At 37.9% G+C, this 17975-nt stretch overlaps 1 protein-coding gene across 6 annotated transcripts in view; it reads right to left on the reverse strand.

The window, feature by feature from the left end:
* Positions 1–17975, reverse strand: part of specc1 (sperm antigen with calponin homology and coiled-coil domains 1) — a 289370-nt gene that overhangs the window by 75392 nt on the left and 196003 nt on the right. For all 6 annotated transcript variants that reach the window (XM_079870552.1, XM_079870553.1, XM_079870554.1 and 3 more), the window contains 7 exons: positions 17411–17618; positions 16026–16099; positions 15559–15734; positions 8222–8406; positions 6929–7029; positions 6774–6846; positions 4827–4959 (listed from right to left, as the gene is read on the reverse strand). In XM_079870552.1, the coding sequence (XP_079726678.1) occupies positions 4827–4959; positions 6774–6846; positions 6929–7029; positions 8222–8406; positions 15559–15734; positions 16026–16099; positions 17411–17618 (950 nt within the window). The remainder of the gene's footprint in view (positions 1–4826; positions 4960–6773; positions 6847–6928; positions 7030–8221; positions 8407–15558; positions 15735–16025; positions 16100–17410; positions 17619–17975) is intronic.

A 17975-nucleotide genomic window follows, 5' to 3' on the forward strand; every position in this document is an offset into this window, starting at 1 on the left:
AAAGGCTTTCTCAGACGGCGCGGCTTCTCTCTCTCCGGATCCAGCGATGCGTGAGCTTCGCTGAAGAGATGAAAAATCTGATTCTATCAGCCTTCGAGCTATATTTATAGGCCTAAGCCACGCCTGTTTCGGCGGGACGTGACGCAGTGGGCGCGGAGCGCCCTCATTGGGTCTGACGTCATGAGTGGCCTCGCTCGATAGGCTGCTGCAGTTGCCGCAGGTCAGCCAATAGGCACGCGAGCCGTCTTGCCTATGTCTGCATGCTGCCGCAACGCGTTTTACATTATTACAAAATTAAGGATAATTTTTGGCTTCAATATCTCGCTGAAAAGGGATTTCCCCTAGCGTAAGATACTTACGCAGTACGAGAGAACTAAGAGAACTATAGAACCAATTCTTAATGTGCATGTGAACGCCATCAGCGTTTACGCAGTGTCACAGGTTTGCGTTTAAAGTCTGTGTAGAGAGAATGGTGTCGTCTTAGCGGCCCCTAATTTCATAACAAATGATCGTTGCGACATAAGCGAATCAATCAAAACTAACTTTAGCTGGAAAATAACTTTATTAAAGAACCGCTATAAAGTCAAAACAATCTCTGTTACCTTAAATTATACGCTTATCTCTGTAAAGCTGCTTTGAAACAATCTGCATTGTTAAAAGCGCTATATAAATGAAGATGACTTGACGGTCTTTGGTCATGTTTACTGTATGTCATGTCTTATATTTTGAAATTCTTCATAGTCATAGGCTGCATCCGCACTTCCCTACTATATAGTAGGTGAAAAACAGTATGTGAGCCGAGTAGTATGTCTGAATTCACAGTATTCAGAAAACAGTAGTCGAAAACTACCTGGATAACTAACTTACTACTTCTAGCAAGATTCCACATACAATGGACACTTTACCATCCCATGAGGCCATGGGAGAGGATTTGCGAACGACAGTGAAGCAACGCAACTGGCACTGGCAGGTCACATGATAAAACATGCCAAATGTAGTATGTCAAGATTACATTCATACTACACAGATTCATACTATAAAGAAGATACTTTTTTTTAGTGGTCGCAAACTAATTACTTATTCAAAATAAAGTACCTACTCAGAGAGTATGTTTCTCTAGTCTCCTGTATAGCTGTGTTCAATGTAATCCTCTATTGGTGAGATTTGTTTAACGATACATGTAAGTTCAAGTCTGCTTTGTTCATGTCATTTAGTTCAATTTATTATGATCATATAGGGATTTATTATATCATATAGGGATTGTCAAAGTTTTTTTTCTTTTTTTTTTTCTTTTCGTCATCTACAGAATTTTTCGTCAACGATACCAGGGACACCGAAACACCGGGGAACATGAAATTTGGTGGGCATGTAGCCCCACTAGACTTTTACGGAAAAATTTCGTTTGGTCCCCGGGGGCCACTCCCCCCCCCCGCGCTGGGCCCCCCCAAACCCAAAAAATGCAGTTTTTCCTAAATAACTACCTGAACCGTGGCACCGAGGATGAAGAAATTTTTATGGTATGTTGGTCTTAAGGGCCCACATCAACCTAGCCCATAATCGATTGTCAAAGTTTTTTTTTTTTTTTCCCGTCATCTACTGAATTTTTTCGTCAACGATACCAGGGACACCGAAACACCGGGGAACATGAAATTTGGTGGGCATGTAGCCCCACTAGACTTTTACGGAAAAATTTCGTTTGGTCCCCGGGGGCCACTCCCCCCCCGCACTGGGCCCCCCCAAACCCAAAAAATGCAGTTTTTCCTAAATAACTACCTGAACCGTGGCACCGAGGATGAAGACATTTTTATGGTATGTTGCTCTTAAGGGCCCACATCAACCTAGCCCATAATCACTCATTTGTGATTTGCGCCCCTCCCATAAAAAATGAAAATGCAATATTATTCTGCTTTAATCGCCCCTATCTTCAGTTGAGATGTTCAGAACTGCACCATATTTCATGTGTATGATTAACTTGACATCCTCTGGGGGTATGCTAAGTTTCGTAGAATTTCATCCATGGGGGGGTATAAAATAAATTCATTTATGTGCACATTTAGTGACTGTACACTCATCGGCCTGTAGATGGTGCTGTTGAGCGAAGGGTTGCTGGTTTAGGATGATACTGTCACACACACACATGCAGGAATACAAACAAACGCAAGCATGCACACACACTGACATCCACACGCACAGACACACACACACACGCGCACACACATGTACGCACGCATACACACACGCACAGACACACACACACAGACACACACATACACAAACACACACACATACACACACACACAGACAGACATGCACATACTACTACTTTTTTTAGGTATCAGCCATATACCCGATTTACCAATACCCAATGTGTTATGCTTGGGCAGTATACTAATGAGGTGGGTGGGACATGTTTCATGCCATGTTTCATCATCACATCCTGAGAGTCTACGCTTTCAGAAAATATATAGTTTATATAGTTGAATCAGTTTTCTCTTCATGGTACAGACCAAAATGTATTATGTGTACACTTTCTTCACCTAAATCCATAAAATCCCATTAATTTCAATGGGACATTTACTTAAGTGTATTTACTACTAGGTACAGTGGGAATGAGTTTATTTTTGTTAACATTGTTTTTTTAAAACTCTGGGACCAGGGCTACAAGATAAAACCACTTTTTTGGGGAAAAAATGTTTTTTATTTCAGTAAAACACAACAAACCCATGCCAAAGTCAAGGTTTGTAGAAATTGAATGGGAGGGTCCTTTGAAAAAAAAAAATCACCGATTTTTCATACTTAGTATGTATAAGTATATTTTTTGTGGAAAGCCAATGCAGGCCTGAGCGGCGGTCATATTTTGTACCGCCATGCGGTACATCTAGTTTTGCATATGTTTATCTTTTGTAAATAAAACCTTGGGCTCTCACTCTGACTCCCATTCAGAAGACTTAAAGTGCCCCATTATGCTATTTTAAAGTTTCCTAATGTTGTTTTGGAGTCTCCTACAACAGGTTTACATGCATCAAAGGTAAAAAAAAAAAGAAACTGTTTAATTTCCTCATAATATACATTTGGACATCACCACATTTTCAATGATTCTCAAACGACTCGACAGATGAATCAATCTCTTTAAATCCCGCCTTTCTGCGAGCTACTCTGCTCTGATTGGCCAGACAGCTCAGTCTGTTGTGATTGGTTTGCGTACAGCGCACGCGTTGAAAACAAAAATGCCCATTGCCATAACAACGTCAGCTGTCCTGAGGCTTCCTACACCATAAACTAAAGACAATAATGAACAATGACGTCGATTTTACCATATCAATGCAAGTGCGATGCATGTCGCATATCAATGCGAGTGCGGACACATGCGAGTGTCCGATGATGAAACACTGGAAGAACTAGTTATTCAACCCGAACCTCCATCGCAAAGACAACTCGAGCAGGACGTTTATCAGTAATACACTACTCAGTTTGAGGTACATTATGAGATGTTGCAACCAATTCCTTACCATCAGAATTAACAAGTGCATGTCCATCAACAAACTGATTATTTTACTTGTACTTTTTTTTTTACTGAGTATTTTTTTTATATATTGCAGTGAACACGTGGAAACTGGATCTATAACAGTGCATGTATACAATGTACATTAGCCGAGCTCTAGCGTGAATGACTGATGTGAATGACTGATGTAACAAACGTTGGTAAAACAAATCTTGCTCCATGCTTAATCTTTCCTCAAAGTAGTGAGAATGACAGACAAGACACAAATAGTGGCCCACAAACTGATTAGCAGAAGTATTTAAGACCTAGCAGGAGACCTACACAATATAAAACTCAAAACTAAGTATTTTGAACATCATCTTTCAAGAGCAAACGTTTTGCGAATCCTACATTGAACTCCGAGATTTGAGAAACAGTCGTCAGTGAAATAAAGGGAACACAGCAAAAGTTTAGGATTACACTGATGTGATATCATGGTAAAGATGAATTTTAACAACTGATTCTTCACATGCTCGTCCTTGGGCATTGAAAAAAAAAACTGGCTTTACCTTCACATTGTAGAGCATTGCGTCTTCTCGACATGATGCTATCCAGTATCCACAGGAATTAGCTGCAGGTTTGAGGTTCAAGTTTTCTCTGGTGTCTGCGTGCGCAATAAGTGGGCGGGCAATATGCTAATGTTTCGTCTTGACGTCACAATGAAACGGCTTATGACTCGTTTGAAAAACAATTCGTTTCATTGACTCAGAGTCGACTCTTTCAGATTGCACTTTCAGATTTAAAACTTTGCAGGATGTTTTCATTCACTTAGAGCTATTTTACACACTACATGAAAGGTCAATTTCAAAAATCCATAAAAGGGGCCCTTTAATGTTATGAAATCATGGAAATTCTTGAAAAAAAAAAGGTCCATGAACACATTATGTGTCAACTTCCCAAAAGTGTAATTGAAAACTAATAAAGATCATGACCAAGGTTCTCTATCAAAACCTTTTTTTCCCCTTTGTATCAGTCTGTACCAATCATCAAAGAGACTGGCTTGCACAACACAAGGCATTGTTTCTAAACAGGACAGCAGAGGTTATCAAAACGAAAATAGGGTGAAACAGCTGAGGAATCACAATGTCACAATGTAAACAATGAGTGTGTCACAAATGTGAAATACAGTTTAAGCTTTTCTGGTCTGAGTCATCTTATTAGCCTTTGTCTCTGCTTCATTCATATATTTTAAGCAGAGAAAGGTAATTGTGTCATTTGTTGTTTTAGTGCCCCTAGTTAGAAAAAACGTTCACTGCATCTGCGGTTTTATGTTTGTGAAGCTTACTTGAGTTTACTGTTGGCTCTGTTGTAAGTAAATGAGGAGGTGCAGGCGTTGAAGTGAGCTGGAGTTTTAATTACTGACTCAAGGGACGGACTTTTCCTCATAAGAGACGAGGGCTTCAGTTCGTCACACGACCCTGAGAGAGACAGAACCACAGACACACAGGAGAATTTTTATCTTGTGTCCTATTATTGCCACAGTTCTAGAGAATATCCTATTCAAGGACATATTAAAATCCACGAAGATAGTATTATTATAAGTAATGCTCTAATTAAACAACATTTATTTAAATTAGGACAACTCATGCTACCAATGTTTCTGAATTAATAGCACATCAAAATTATAAGTACACAACCGTTCAAAGGTTTGGGGTCAAGTAAGGTTTTTTACCACATCTATGCAGCAAGGACGCATCAAATTGAACAAAGTGACAGTAAAGACAAAAAATTTGTCAAAGAATCCTGAAAAAAATTATCAATGGTTTCATCAAAAACATTAAGCAACACAACTGTGATGTTGAAAAGAAATGTTTCTTGAGCAGCAAATCAGCATATTAGAATGATTTCTGAAAGATCGTGTGACACTGATAAATGGCTGCTAAAAATTCAGCTTTGCCAGCAGATGTTGGGGGTGTTATCTCTCGTGGCAGATAAATTGCCTGGAGATGATGGCTGTTTTTCTGGCTCTGAAACATTTCCTTCCATTTTCTTTCCCTCCAGCCATAATGTGCTTGTCCGGACAGACGACACATTGGAGGTCCTCTACATAAATCATCAGGGGGGTCTGCAGTTGCGCCCCCTTTGCAAATTGGCGCACAAGAACCTCCTGTGGGCCCAGGGCAAGCTGGTCTCACTAAGGGCAGTGTACATCGCTGGGTGCCTGAATCAGGGAGCAGACATCCTGTTGAGGCAGGGGCTGAGGCCCGGGGAATGGAGGATTTGGAGGGAGTTTGGCCAGGTGGAAGTGGACCTGTTTGCATCTCAAACTATGAGTGAAACTGTCACAGAGAAATTTCTAACATTGAAAACTGTTTTTCTGCTGGCTATTACATCTCTAAAGAGAGTAGGAGATCGTCAGGTCCTGTTGTTGCCCTTCATGTTTGGAGTTTGCACCTGGCACAATGAAAGCTTTTTTACACCCTAGACCAGGGTACGTACCTAAGGTCCCCATTAATGTGGCGCGATCTATAGTGTTACAGGCCTTTTTCCCTCCTCCCTTTCAGACGTTGGACCAGGAGAAGTTAAATGTGCTATGCCCAGTGGATGCTTTGCTTATGTCTACTGTGGTGAAAGTCTGATCAATTTTTGTGTGCTTCGGATCACCTAGACAAGGGTCCCCAGCAACCAAGCAAAGGATGAACAAGTGGATAATCGATGCTATTTCTCTTGCATATGAGGCGTGTGGACAGCCTTCACCTATGGTTGTCAGAGATCACTCAACTATGTCGCCCTGCCATAATTCCTGCATGCCAGTGATTGATTTACTTTGGCCAATCAGAAGCTGACATTGTTTGGTCTGGATGTGCTTTATAGCTTCCTGGTCATGACGTCACTTGCTACGGAATGACGTCCCGCCATGCTATTGGACTGATTACACACACATGCTTCAAGATGCAGAGGCGTTTCCCACAGTGTTGTAACTTCCGAAGCAGCATACAGTCGTAAACTGAGACGTTATGTGGCTTTTGAAACAATGTATTTTGATTGCATTTTAGTGCAATACATGTTTTAATTTTAGAAAACTTTGATGTTTTAGACATCAATTTCAGACACAGATATTGACTATTGCTTTGAAAACAATTGCACAATTTTCACAAATTCACAATTTCTGTGGTAAGTGACAATATCACAGATCATCAACATAAATGTTGCTCAACACTATGGGTGTTTAAGGATAACTGAAGTGTTGTTTGAAAGACGCAGCAAAATTTGATACGTCTTTATGAAGTACCATTGAGGGGGAAATCTCCAAAGGCGATTCTTCTATCAAGGGTCTTTGACAGTTGCTTGATTCCAGAGTGCCTCTAGAAACATAAAGCACATGTCAGTGATAACATACCCTGTGCTCTAGAATAAATGTGTTGTGTATTGTGAGATTTGTAGTACCTGAATTGGTGAGACAGCAGCAGCAGGGGCTGTGCGGACTGGTATGCCACTTAGAGGGCTTCTGGGAGATGTATGTATCTGTACTGAGCTGCTGGGTCCATCTAGCAAAATACATCAGCATCAACATTTAAATGGCCATACAAAAATCCTATTTCCAGCCAGAGAGACAACACAAATTAATCTGAAGACCACACTTTGCCACACAAACTGTAGAGGTCAGACTGAAATGATTATTGACATTTAAAAAAATAAACTTCTGTTTCTAATATTGGGATCTTCTGAAGGTTAAGGAGAGCAGCAGGTGCTACACAACCAAAAAACCCATTAGGTAGGACAGACTTCTCTGCATTTTACTCTTAGTGTTCTGCTCTTAGAAGTAACAGTATCTATTTAGGATATTTCCACAGTGAGACTAGGCAGAATTGTAAATGTGGGAGGACATTTGTTAATATTCACATTCATCTGACATCTGAAATTTTATCAGTAAGTTTAGAAGGAGCAGTTTCGACAGCTTTGTTTCAATAGATAGTCTTTGGGACTGGAGAGGAAGTTTGGAGTTTGATGTTATCATGGTACAATGAACTCTTCTATTTCAAAGGTTTGGGTAAAAGTTGATTTGTCATAATAAATCTCGTTTAAGGTAAAGAAATGGATCGTAAAGACCCTTATTAGGAGTTATAGTTTGAAGAAGCTGGAATAACTGTCTGATGCCACATTAGACTTTTTGATATAAGCCATTGTATTCAGCAGAACATTTTATAAAAATAACAAGCTGCACAAAATTTTATTAATAATGGGATGCTGTGTATTATTGTTTCATTTAACAAACTCTCCCATCTAACATGACATTTTTTTGTTGACATGAATTAATTAATGAGAACAAGTCCTGTTGTCTCACAACCCACAGGTTAGAGGTATCTGTCCAACATAAAGACAGACAGGAATGATTTGAGAGGTCTGCCTGCTGTAATGAGAGCCAGACTTTCCTGTTGCCATGTTACAGATAGATTGTGATGGCAGACAGGAGATGTTTGGAGAGCATTACATTATTAGCTCAGATTAAAGAACAGCTTCTGTTAGCATCTGTTTCACCATGATAGTGCCACGATCTAAACACTTAATCACTGCATAAATATTTTCTCAGCAATCATTTTACAATCTAGAAAATTTTACTAATTAATGTCTCAGATCTTAAAATGTATGTTACAAGGAAGAGAGAAGAGGTGAAAAAGGGAGAGAACAAGAGTGAGAATGAGGGAAAAAGAAAAGCGTAGAGAAAGGTCATGTCCTCACTCGGCAGAGCTGTGTCAAAAGACTTGATGAGGGATTTGACCGTGGCTCCTGATTCTGAGGATGTGCTGCTTCCACTCCCACTGCCATGGGTTAGGAAACCGACAGGTGCATTCTGGGACATGGTCATTCGGCACCAGTGAAGACTCCCATCTGAGTCAGAGGGACAAACATCTTCACTCCATAACCTATCAATCACAGAACACACATACAGATATAGAGACAGGCTACAGGGGTGTTTATGTTGGAAAGTAAGACACTACATGTGTGTGATGAATAAACTATTTTAGCATCCCAGATAGCTTAGAAGAACTTGATGTTGCAACAGAATTGATTGACTCTCTCTTTTCCAGCACTTTAGACACAGTTGCTCCATTGCCCTTAAAGAAAATTAAAGAAAATAGTCCAACACCGTGGTACAACGAGTACGCTCGGGCCCTAAAGAGCAGCAAGAAAAATTGAGCATAGCTGGAAGAAAACAAAACTAGAAGTTTATTGCATTTTGTGGTGAGAGAGCACGACTGTGTACAGAAAGGCCTTAAAAACTGCTAGATCTGCTTATTTTTCAACACTTTTAGAAGAAAACAAACACAACCCTAGGTATTTATTCGAAACAGTGGCTAACTTAACGAAAAATAAAGCTTCAACACCGGATGTTTCCAAACAGCACAGTAGTAATGACTTTATGAACTTCTTTACTTACAAGATTGATAATATTAGAGAGAAAATTATAACTATGCAACCGTCTACTACAGTATCACATCAGATAGTGCATTGTAGTCTCCCTGAGGAAATAATTTCATTCATTCATTGCTATAGGAGAGGAAGAATTGTCTAAACACATTAAATCATCTAAATCAACAACATGTATGTTAGACTCTATACCGACTAAGCTATTGAAAGAGATGCTTCCAGAGGTCATAGATCCTCTTCTTAATATCATTAATTAATCTTTGTCACTAGGATATGTACCGAAAACTTTTAAGCTGGCTATAATCAAACCTCTTATTAAAAAAACACAACTTGATCCTAGGGAATTCAATTACAGGCCGATCTCGAATCTCCCTTTTCTGTAAAAAAAAAAAAAAATAGAAAAGGCAGTATCTTCACAACTATGTTCCTTTTTGGAAAGAAATGATATCTGCGAGGATTTCCAGTCAGGATTTAGACCATATCATAGTACTGAGACTGCTCTCATTAGAGTTACAAATGATTTGCTCTTATCATCCGATCGTGTTTGTATCTCTCTATTAGTGTTACTGGATCTTAGTGCTGCATTTGATACCATCGACCACAACATTCTTTTGAATAGACTCGAAAATGATGTTGGCATTAGTGGAATTGCATTAACATGGTCTTAGGCGTCGGTTAGGAACCTGGGTGTGCTCTTTGATACCAATCTTTCATTTGAAAGTCACGTTTCTAGTATCTGTAAACGTTTCTAGTATCTGTAGTATCTTTTTAAATTACGACATATGCTTTCAATGAAAAATGCTAAACAATTAGTTCATGCGTTCATGACCTCAAGGCTAGATTATTGTAATGCTCTACTGGGTGGTTGTCCTGCACGCTTAATAAACAAACTACAGCTGGTCCAAAACGCAGCAGCTAGAGTTCTTACCAGAACCAGGAAGTATGACCATATTAGCCCAGTTCTGTCAACACTGCATTGGCTCCCTATTAAACATTGTATACATTTTTAAATATTGCTGATCACTTACAAAGCACTAAATGGTTTAGTTCCCAGTACTTGAGCGAGCTCTTAACACATTATAGTCCTTCACGTCTATTGCGATCTCAAAATTCCGGCCAGTTGATAATACCTAGAGAATATCAAAATCAACTGCTGGCTGTAGATCCTTTTCCTATTTAGCACCAAAACTTTGGAACAATCTTCCTAAAATTGTCCGGGAAGCAGACACACTCTATCAGTTCAAATCTAGACTAAAAACACATTTCTTTGGCCTAGCATACATAACACATTATAGACTTCTATAATTCAATGTTAGGCTGCATAGATTAGGTCAGCCGGAACCAGGAACACTCCCCATAAATCCTGGTGTACTTGTTACACCATAAGAAGGATGACGTCTACGCTAATATTAGTCTCTCTGTTTCTCCGTGGTTTACCGCAGTCCGCCGGATCCAGGCCGTATCAAGATCTGATGAAGGACCTGCGCCTAGACACGATGACAACGCAGCCCCTGAAGTGTCAACCAGTCCCTCCCCTGTGAAGGCCTCCTTCCCTTCCCTTTACCTCAGTACAGATAAAATGTTGTTGAGATGATTCCGTTTCACGTGGCTACGCAGACGTGACAAAACATTTCTGTATTATAAATTCTTAAAGCCAGACAAGTAGTTTATTGAGGGTTGATTTGTAAAGAAGGACTACACGCCTGCGCAAATATATATTCAAAAGCGCATACCTTTGGACTGAACACGTAATGCGCATGTGCGCGACATCTGCGTTGTCTCGGGTTTGCGGTTTTGAGGTTTGCGCAGAGATAACGGATAATCGTTTGCACCTTCAAACCTATTTCAGGGAGTGCGTTCTCGAGACACCAGGCACTGTTTTGTGCGGATGGGTGACCGGAGCGCATTAAGGGTTCTGTTAGAATGGTGTTGTGTTAGCGGCCCCTAAGTTAATAACTAATGATCTTCGTAACGGAAGTGAATCAAACAATCAAAACTAACTTTAGCTGGACAATAACTTTATCCTGGAGCTGTTGTAAAGCTTAAACAATCTGTTACGGTAATTTCCTATTATTACTGTAAAGCTGCTTTGAAACAATCCATATTGTTAAAAGCGCTATATAAATGAAGGTGACTTGACTAAAACTGAAACTAAATATATAAAAACTAAATAGAAATGTGTTCACAAAATAAAAACTAAACTAAAACTAACAAAACCATTAATGAAACTAACTAAAACTAAACTGAAGTTTATAGGAAATTTGAAAATGATATTAAAATAAAAACTAATTTAAAAAAAGCACAACTATAATAACCTTGATTCTCATAAATAAACAATGTTCACAAAACCTTTTGAAAGAACAGCAATACTGGGTTATTAAATAATTTTTGCATAGGACCATAAAGATAGCATTTCTCGTGCTTTATCAATACTCAGTAGTCACTCTTTGAGTCAGGCAAGTATAAAGACAGTTTCCCGTTGCTCTTGTGTGTTGGTATATTAGAGCTAATTATCCACAGAACACACAGTTAGGGTGAGGTTGTATATGCACATTTGAACACACTAAATTGAGGCAGAAATGTCATTTTGTACAAAAATGGTTCGATATGCATAAAGTATGCATGCAAGATATCAGCAAGAACTCTTAAAACACAGCTCTGGTGATGCCACTGTATTTTAGGATAAAGTCCTAAACTACTGATATCATGTTTCTTCACTGTAATGCATAGAAACATGGGAAAATGAGAAGCCCCAGGAAACACAGAGGCATTACATGCTGGAATGGTTTGATTTAATGACCTCAAAAGAACAGAATACATGTACATCACTTTTAAACGTACATTTAAAACCCCATGTGGTAGAGATAAACAGTAGTGTGTCTCTCATGAGAACACAAGTCATTGCAGTCACATGAAAACAGTACATAAGTTACATTTGCACACTAAATCACAACATATACTGTATAATTTAAAGGCAGAGGAGGTGTGTTACTTCTGAACATGTAATCCTATTTCAGCACAGTCATGTTCTAAACTGTTAATACCAGCATGTGAATTCTGCATCTAGAGGAATATGCTCCTGCGAGACATACAACCTGAGTATTAACAAAATGGCAGTTGAGGACCTGATACTTCATGCTTGAGAGTCATGTCTTATTTGCATTTATAATTTCATTGTGATTCACATCCATCGATTTCAGTGAGAAACTTTCAAACTGAAATTGGCCACACATCATTAACCAATGCAAATAGGAATGTGAGTGGAGCAGAAAAGTTTCTCATGGATGAGGAACAAAAACAGAAGTGCTTAGCAAAGTTGTTTACTTTGAACGTGATGTAAAGCACGTTTCTCAAAAACTCGACTGATTTCTTATTACTACTTCTAGTGATGACACAGAAACGACGAGACAACCATCCTACAGCAAATGTAATGCAATACAAGTAATCTTCATTGGTTAGTGTTTGTTTAAATCAAATGAAAGCATTTAAAAGTTGTAAACCAACTGGGTTTTAACTATAAGAATTGAATTGTTTTTTAAAGACTATAACAAGCTTGATATGTTGGAGTGTTGATAAGAATTCTTTGTCTGCCATCTAGTGTTGGACTTGCCATCAACAGTAAGAAACCAAGATTTCATCGTGGCACATGAAAATTCCCAAAGTTTTCATGCAACTCAAATAGATGTATCTGCTATGCCTAATGTGCCTAATGTGTAAACATAGAAAATATAAAAGAAATTACATAGAATAGAGGCAATTAAATGCTGTTTAATTACATACATTTACATATATCTAATTCGAGTTATGATTATTTTAGGCAGAAACAGCTCTTTGGAAAATGAAAAATCATTAAGACAAAATCAAAAAGTGCTGGTAGAGTAGTAAAGGTCTGTAAATGTTGGCTTTATTCCTAAGGCAGCACAATACAAAGCTATTTCTGTACTTTAAAAAGACAGTTAAGGATATAATAAATTAATGTTACAGATACATCCTAACACAATTTGTTCACTTTGTCTTCCAACTATCCCCCACATTTCAGTTGGCCTTGCTTAAAAGGTGCAACAACAAAAGCCTAAAACAGGTAAAACGATCAATTCAAACACATTTCAAATAGTGCAGGTGCTGTTTGCTTTAGAACAAATACAAATATCTCCTCTGAGCAGATGTGAAAACATGTATTCTGTTCAGAATATGTCTCCAATTCATCTTCATGAATAATACTGATATACAGATCACTGTATTACAATACTGTATTACAATATTAACTCTGTATTACAATACTGTGAACCAGTCATTGGTTTTAACTCTAACTATCTATCGCCCCTCAACTGCAGTCTTGGAGGTCTCAAATGCAGATCCAGAGGAGATTCTGAAAGAAACACACAAAAAAACAATGGTGTCCAAATGAAGGTATATTAACAATACTTGCTAAATTGAGTTTATTTGGATGAAAACCTGACTTTTGAGATGGAATTGACTTTTGAGATGAGCAGCATCACCAGTAATTGAGTTTCATTTATAAAGCAAATGTTTTCATCATGGCAGCAAATGCTCATTTGTCACCATCAACCTTCATGCATTTCTCTGGAAATCAATAAAACATCTGACATTTTTTATAAGCAGATTTATAACCATGTCTGATGACTGAAGGAAGAAAACCTTCAAACTTTTCCAGAAACATGAGATATTTGTTTGACAATCTGTGTGCAAAAATCATAGCAAACAGCAGTTGTCGCCACATACAAAGATTTTGAGGGCAAGAACTTAAGGAAAAGGAAAGCAGACCCAGCAAGCAAAGCAGACCCAGCCCCTTCTGAATAAAATGAGCACAGCCAATCAAATAGTAGTATTGTTCAAAGCAGTGGGCGGGTGGCTAAGGCAAGGAAAACAGGCAAGACACAAGCTCTTGAACATCCTCAATGATTAAATCACTCTGACCATCCATAAGTATTAGATTCAGTATAAGAGCTGGGGCTGGTGCTAGCAGTGCACTCACCTGGGTCAGAGGGAAATCCTTTAGAGAGCAATCCGAGGGAGTGGGGAGATCGACACACACTGGCTGTCCGTTTGAACGGAGGGGAAGAGTTTTTAAATATTTGGCAACTCAAACGCACTACTTATAAAAGCGCCGTATTTTATTAAGCCCATCTCAAAATACTTAAACCGGTGTTCAATATATGCACTTAAGGCTCATAATCTTATTGGATTTCTATTATGAAGTGCACAGGTCTAATGTCACATGATAATAATAATAGGGAAAAAAGGTTGTTGCTTGCACTGAAGTGTAGTCTGATGCAAAATGTTCTACAAAGCTAGATGTTCACAAAATAATGAAAACCAAAGCATTAATGCCAGCCCAACACCAGAGATGTTTGTGTATTTTTTTTTGTGTAAATTTGCACATGAAATGCACATAAAATTGATAATAGGCTCATTGTCAGTTCAAGCTCAATTTATCTGAATGTATGTGTTTATCATTTAAAAGATATGACAGGTCTATTTGTGTTAAAAATAAGGCAGTGGGAGTCAGCGAGTCTGTGTACGAAACCTGAAAAATATTATTCAATGCCTATGACATGCCACGATTCATGTTTTTGTGTGTGCTTTGTTGGTTGGTTGAAAAAATAAAAACGCTGTTTGATTGAGCAGTTAAAGTAAATAACATTTACAGTGTTACTGTTCACTAAAACTAAAATTATTAAAAATAATATGTGTTAACTGAAATGGGGTTATAAATAAAATAAAATATAAATATTAAATAAATTAAAATTGAAATGGAAATTAAAAATGTTGCCTTGGCAACTAAGTTGAAGTACAAAAATTACTAAAACTGAAACTAAAATAAATTAAAGATAAACTGAAATATAAAAAAATCAATAAAGAATTAATAAAAATGACAAAAACACATAAAAAATGACTAAAATGTCAAATAAAATTAAAATCGAAAATATAAAATAAAAGCTATTAATTTAAAATGTTAATAAATAGTATAATAGTATATAAATAATATATATATATATATATATATATATATATAAAAACACTGAACATTCATAAATATCCAACTTTTTAACTGATTCTATTTCTAGTGATAATCAAATAAATATTTAATGACTACAATGCTTCTGTCTAAAGTTCATTCAAATCTGTTGTGATGTGTTGCTATATATTACAGTCTTTTAAGCTGGTTTGAAATGTTCCCACTTAAGAGTTAAAAAACTTGGACTAACTGAGCAGTAAGGCAGCTGCCTTTGATTTCGGATACAGCAGGTTCTTTTTGGGCTGTATCACAGTTTGCAACTACTATACACATAAAAATAGAGTAAATAGATGCAAGAAAGTGTGTAAAAGCAGAGGAGTGAGGGTAATTTTGCATGACTACTGATTTGAGTGTTCATTGGTACAGTTTACTAGTCTCTAAAATGTCAGACATGAATTTCAGTTAGCTAAAATGTCAAATGACTCATTTTTATCTGATTGTGAGATTGTATGATAATTTGACTTCACAATGTAGCAAACTATACCAGTGAACCCAGCCAGCGGCTGTCAGAGTTTGATATTTGAATAGAGGAGAGTTTTGTTAGAGTTGAGAGCCCAGATGGATGGCAGACAGGAGGGCAGTGATGAGTTGATGAGTGACTGTGTACCTGGTGCCCTGGATCTGCTCCAACTCTGAAGCCAGTCTTGTGCTGTGCTCCTGCTCCTCCTGCAGACGTCTGTGCAGTGAGCGAAGCTCCTGCTGAGCTTCCACCTTTATGTCATTGGCGACCACTACTGCTGTCTGGAGGTCTGCCTGGAAACGCCGCCACTCCTCTGTCTCATCCTGAAAGTGCACACACACATGAATTTTTAGTCATGTGGAGCGGAAAGTGTTTTGGCCTTCTCATGAGCTCATGGGGCTGGTCAAGGAAATGTCATTTTCAATCACTGCGACCGATGGGCACTGACATGGTAGACTGCAATACAGCTTGCATTTGCACCTCAAAGTTCTGTTCAGATGGAAGATATTTTTCTTGAATTATAGAAACTGACATACACTGTCAAACATGCCTGATTATGTTGTAGTTCATTACAAAAAGAAGAAAGTACAAGAAAAACAGATAACCAATTCCACCTTCATCTGTTTATTCATGGTCTTAATTTGTTTCTCCAGCTCAGCCTTGTTTTCTTCAAGCCTCTTGATCTGATCTGAAAAATAAGGACAAATAAAAAAATTAAAATAATTATTCACAAAAATTATATATACACTTCTGTTCGAACATTTGTGGTCATTAAATTTTTTTTAAAGAGATTAATATTTTTCATTCAACAAGTATACATTCAATTTATGATTTAAAGAAGTCACAGTAAATGCATTTATAATGTTACAAAAGATTTCTATTACAAAGAAATGCTGTTCTTTTTAACCTAACACCAAAAAATCCTGAAGAAAATGTATTACAAATGTAAATGTAAAGTATTAGGCAGCCCAACTGTTTTCAACATTGATAATAATAAGAACTGCTTCTTGAGAACCAAATCAGCATATCAGAATGATTTATGAATTACATTTCAGAAGGATTTCTGAAAATTCAGCTTTGTAATCACAGGAATAAATCATTATATAAATACAAATATTTTTAATTGCAGTAATATTTCATAGTCGTAATGTTTTTTTTTTCAAATAATTGCAGTCTTTTTCCAAATAATTGCAGAGACTTTTTCCAAAAACACTTTTGATGGCTTCAGATATCTTGCCATTTTTATCACAGCTTCACTTGATGTCGCCAAGGGATCATTTTAAGGGATAACTAATGTAATAAAAGTTCATTTGGAATAATAAAATGCCACAGATCAAATATAACAAAATAATGAAGCCAAAGGACAAAAGTGAGATCACCTTTCCAAATCAGTTAATAAAAAAAGATTTAGTTTTCTTTTCTTTCTTTTTTATTATTAAAGTAAATTTTATTTGGATTTGGATAAACTATGACACGAACATGTACTTTTGACCATGTGCCCAAGTTTTGGCTAAAAGCCACAAAGAGTCTTAAAATATAAATGCTATTTAGTATATATAACTAAGGGTCATAAATAGAAGCGATTTGAAGTCATTTAGTTCATTGCAGCTGGACAGGCATGGACTGAGGCTGCAATAAAACTATAATCTGCACCATGAAATGTCTTCCCTCCTGCTTAAAGAGGAAAAGAGAGGAAGGCAGACGAGCTCACAGAGCAGATGAATGATGCAGTTTGGCAAAGATTTAAGATGGCGTATTAAAAAGCTCAGTATCTCAATCTATTCAGGCTGCCAGGTCCTATAAATGTGTTTTACTAATCACGGCAGACTCTAGCCAGTGTGCGTAGGCCAGATTCTGCCAGATGATGCAGTATATTTAGCATTGGCTGAGGGATAGTTAAGAATACACATGACATGACATGACATGACACAGCATAATCCTTTGGCAAGGTGGTACACTGAGAGTCAGAGACAGACAGGGAGACAGATAATGGTCATACTCTCAAGGTCCAGGATGGTCTGATTGGTGTGCAGACTAACTGCCCGTTGCTGCTCCACCTGGTCCTCCAACTCAAAGATCGTCTCTTTCAGGTCCTTGATCCGGTTCTCAGCATCTTTGCACTTCTCCTTTAGAGCGAGCATGTTGGCTTTATGATCTTGTTCCTGTTTCTCCACCTTTTCCAGCAGCTGTTGCCTGTCTGCCTCCGCCTGTACATACAGACACATACATGCCTCAAAAACACTGTTACTATTTTTTAACACTGTAGTGCAGCTATTCAGGGATCATATATCTTATTTAATAAGGCCCTTCGATGCGATGACGCATGCAATGATTTAACTGTGCCAGACCTGCACACAGACTAAAGTCTTTGGCCTTTGACTACCGTAAAACTCGGGCTTTTATTTTCCCAAATTGCCGAACTGCACCGGCTTGAATTTGAGACAGGCATCTATATGAGACAGGCCTTTAATTTAGTGTTGAGATGAGCATGACAATAGGAGGTTACCAAATCTGTGTTTCTGCTTTACAGATCAGTTAATGTCAGAATTAGCCTACTATATTTC

Source organism: Squalius cephalus (assembly GCF_949319135.1).
Source record: "Squalius cephalus genome assembly, chromosome: 5".
In the NCBI taxonomy this organism is placed as follows: Eukaryota; Metazoa; Chordata; class Actinopteri; order Cypriniformes; family Leuciscidae; genus Squalius; species Squalius cephalus.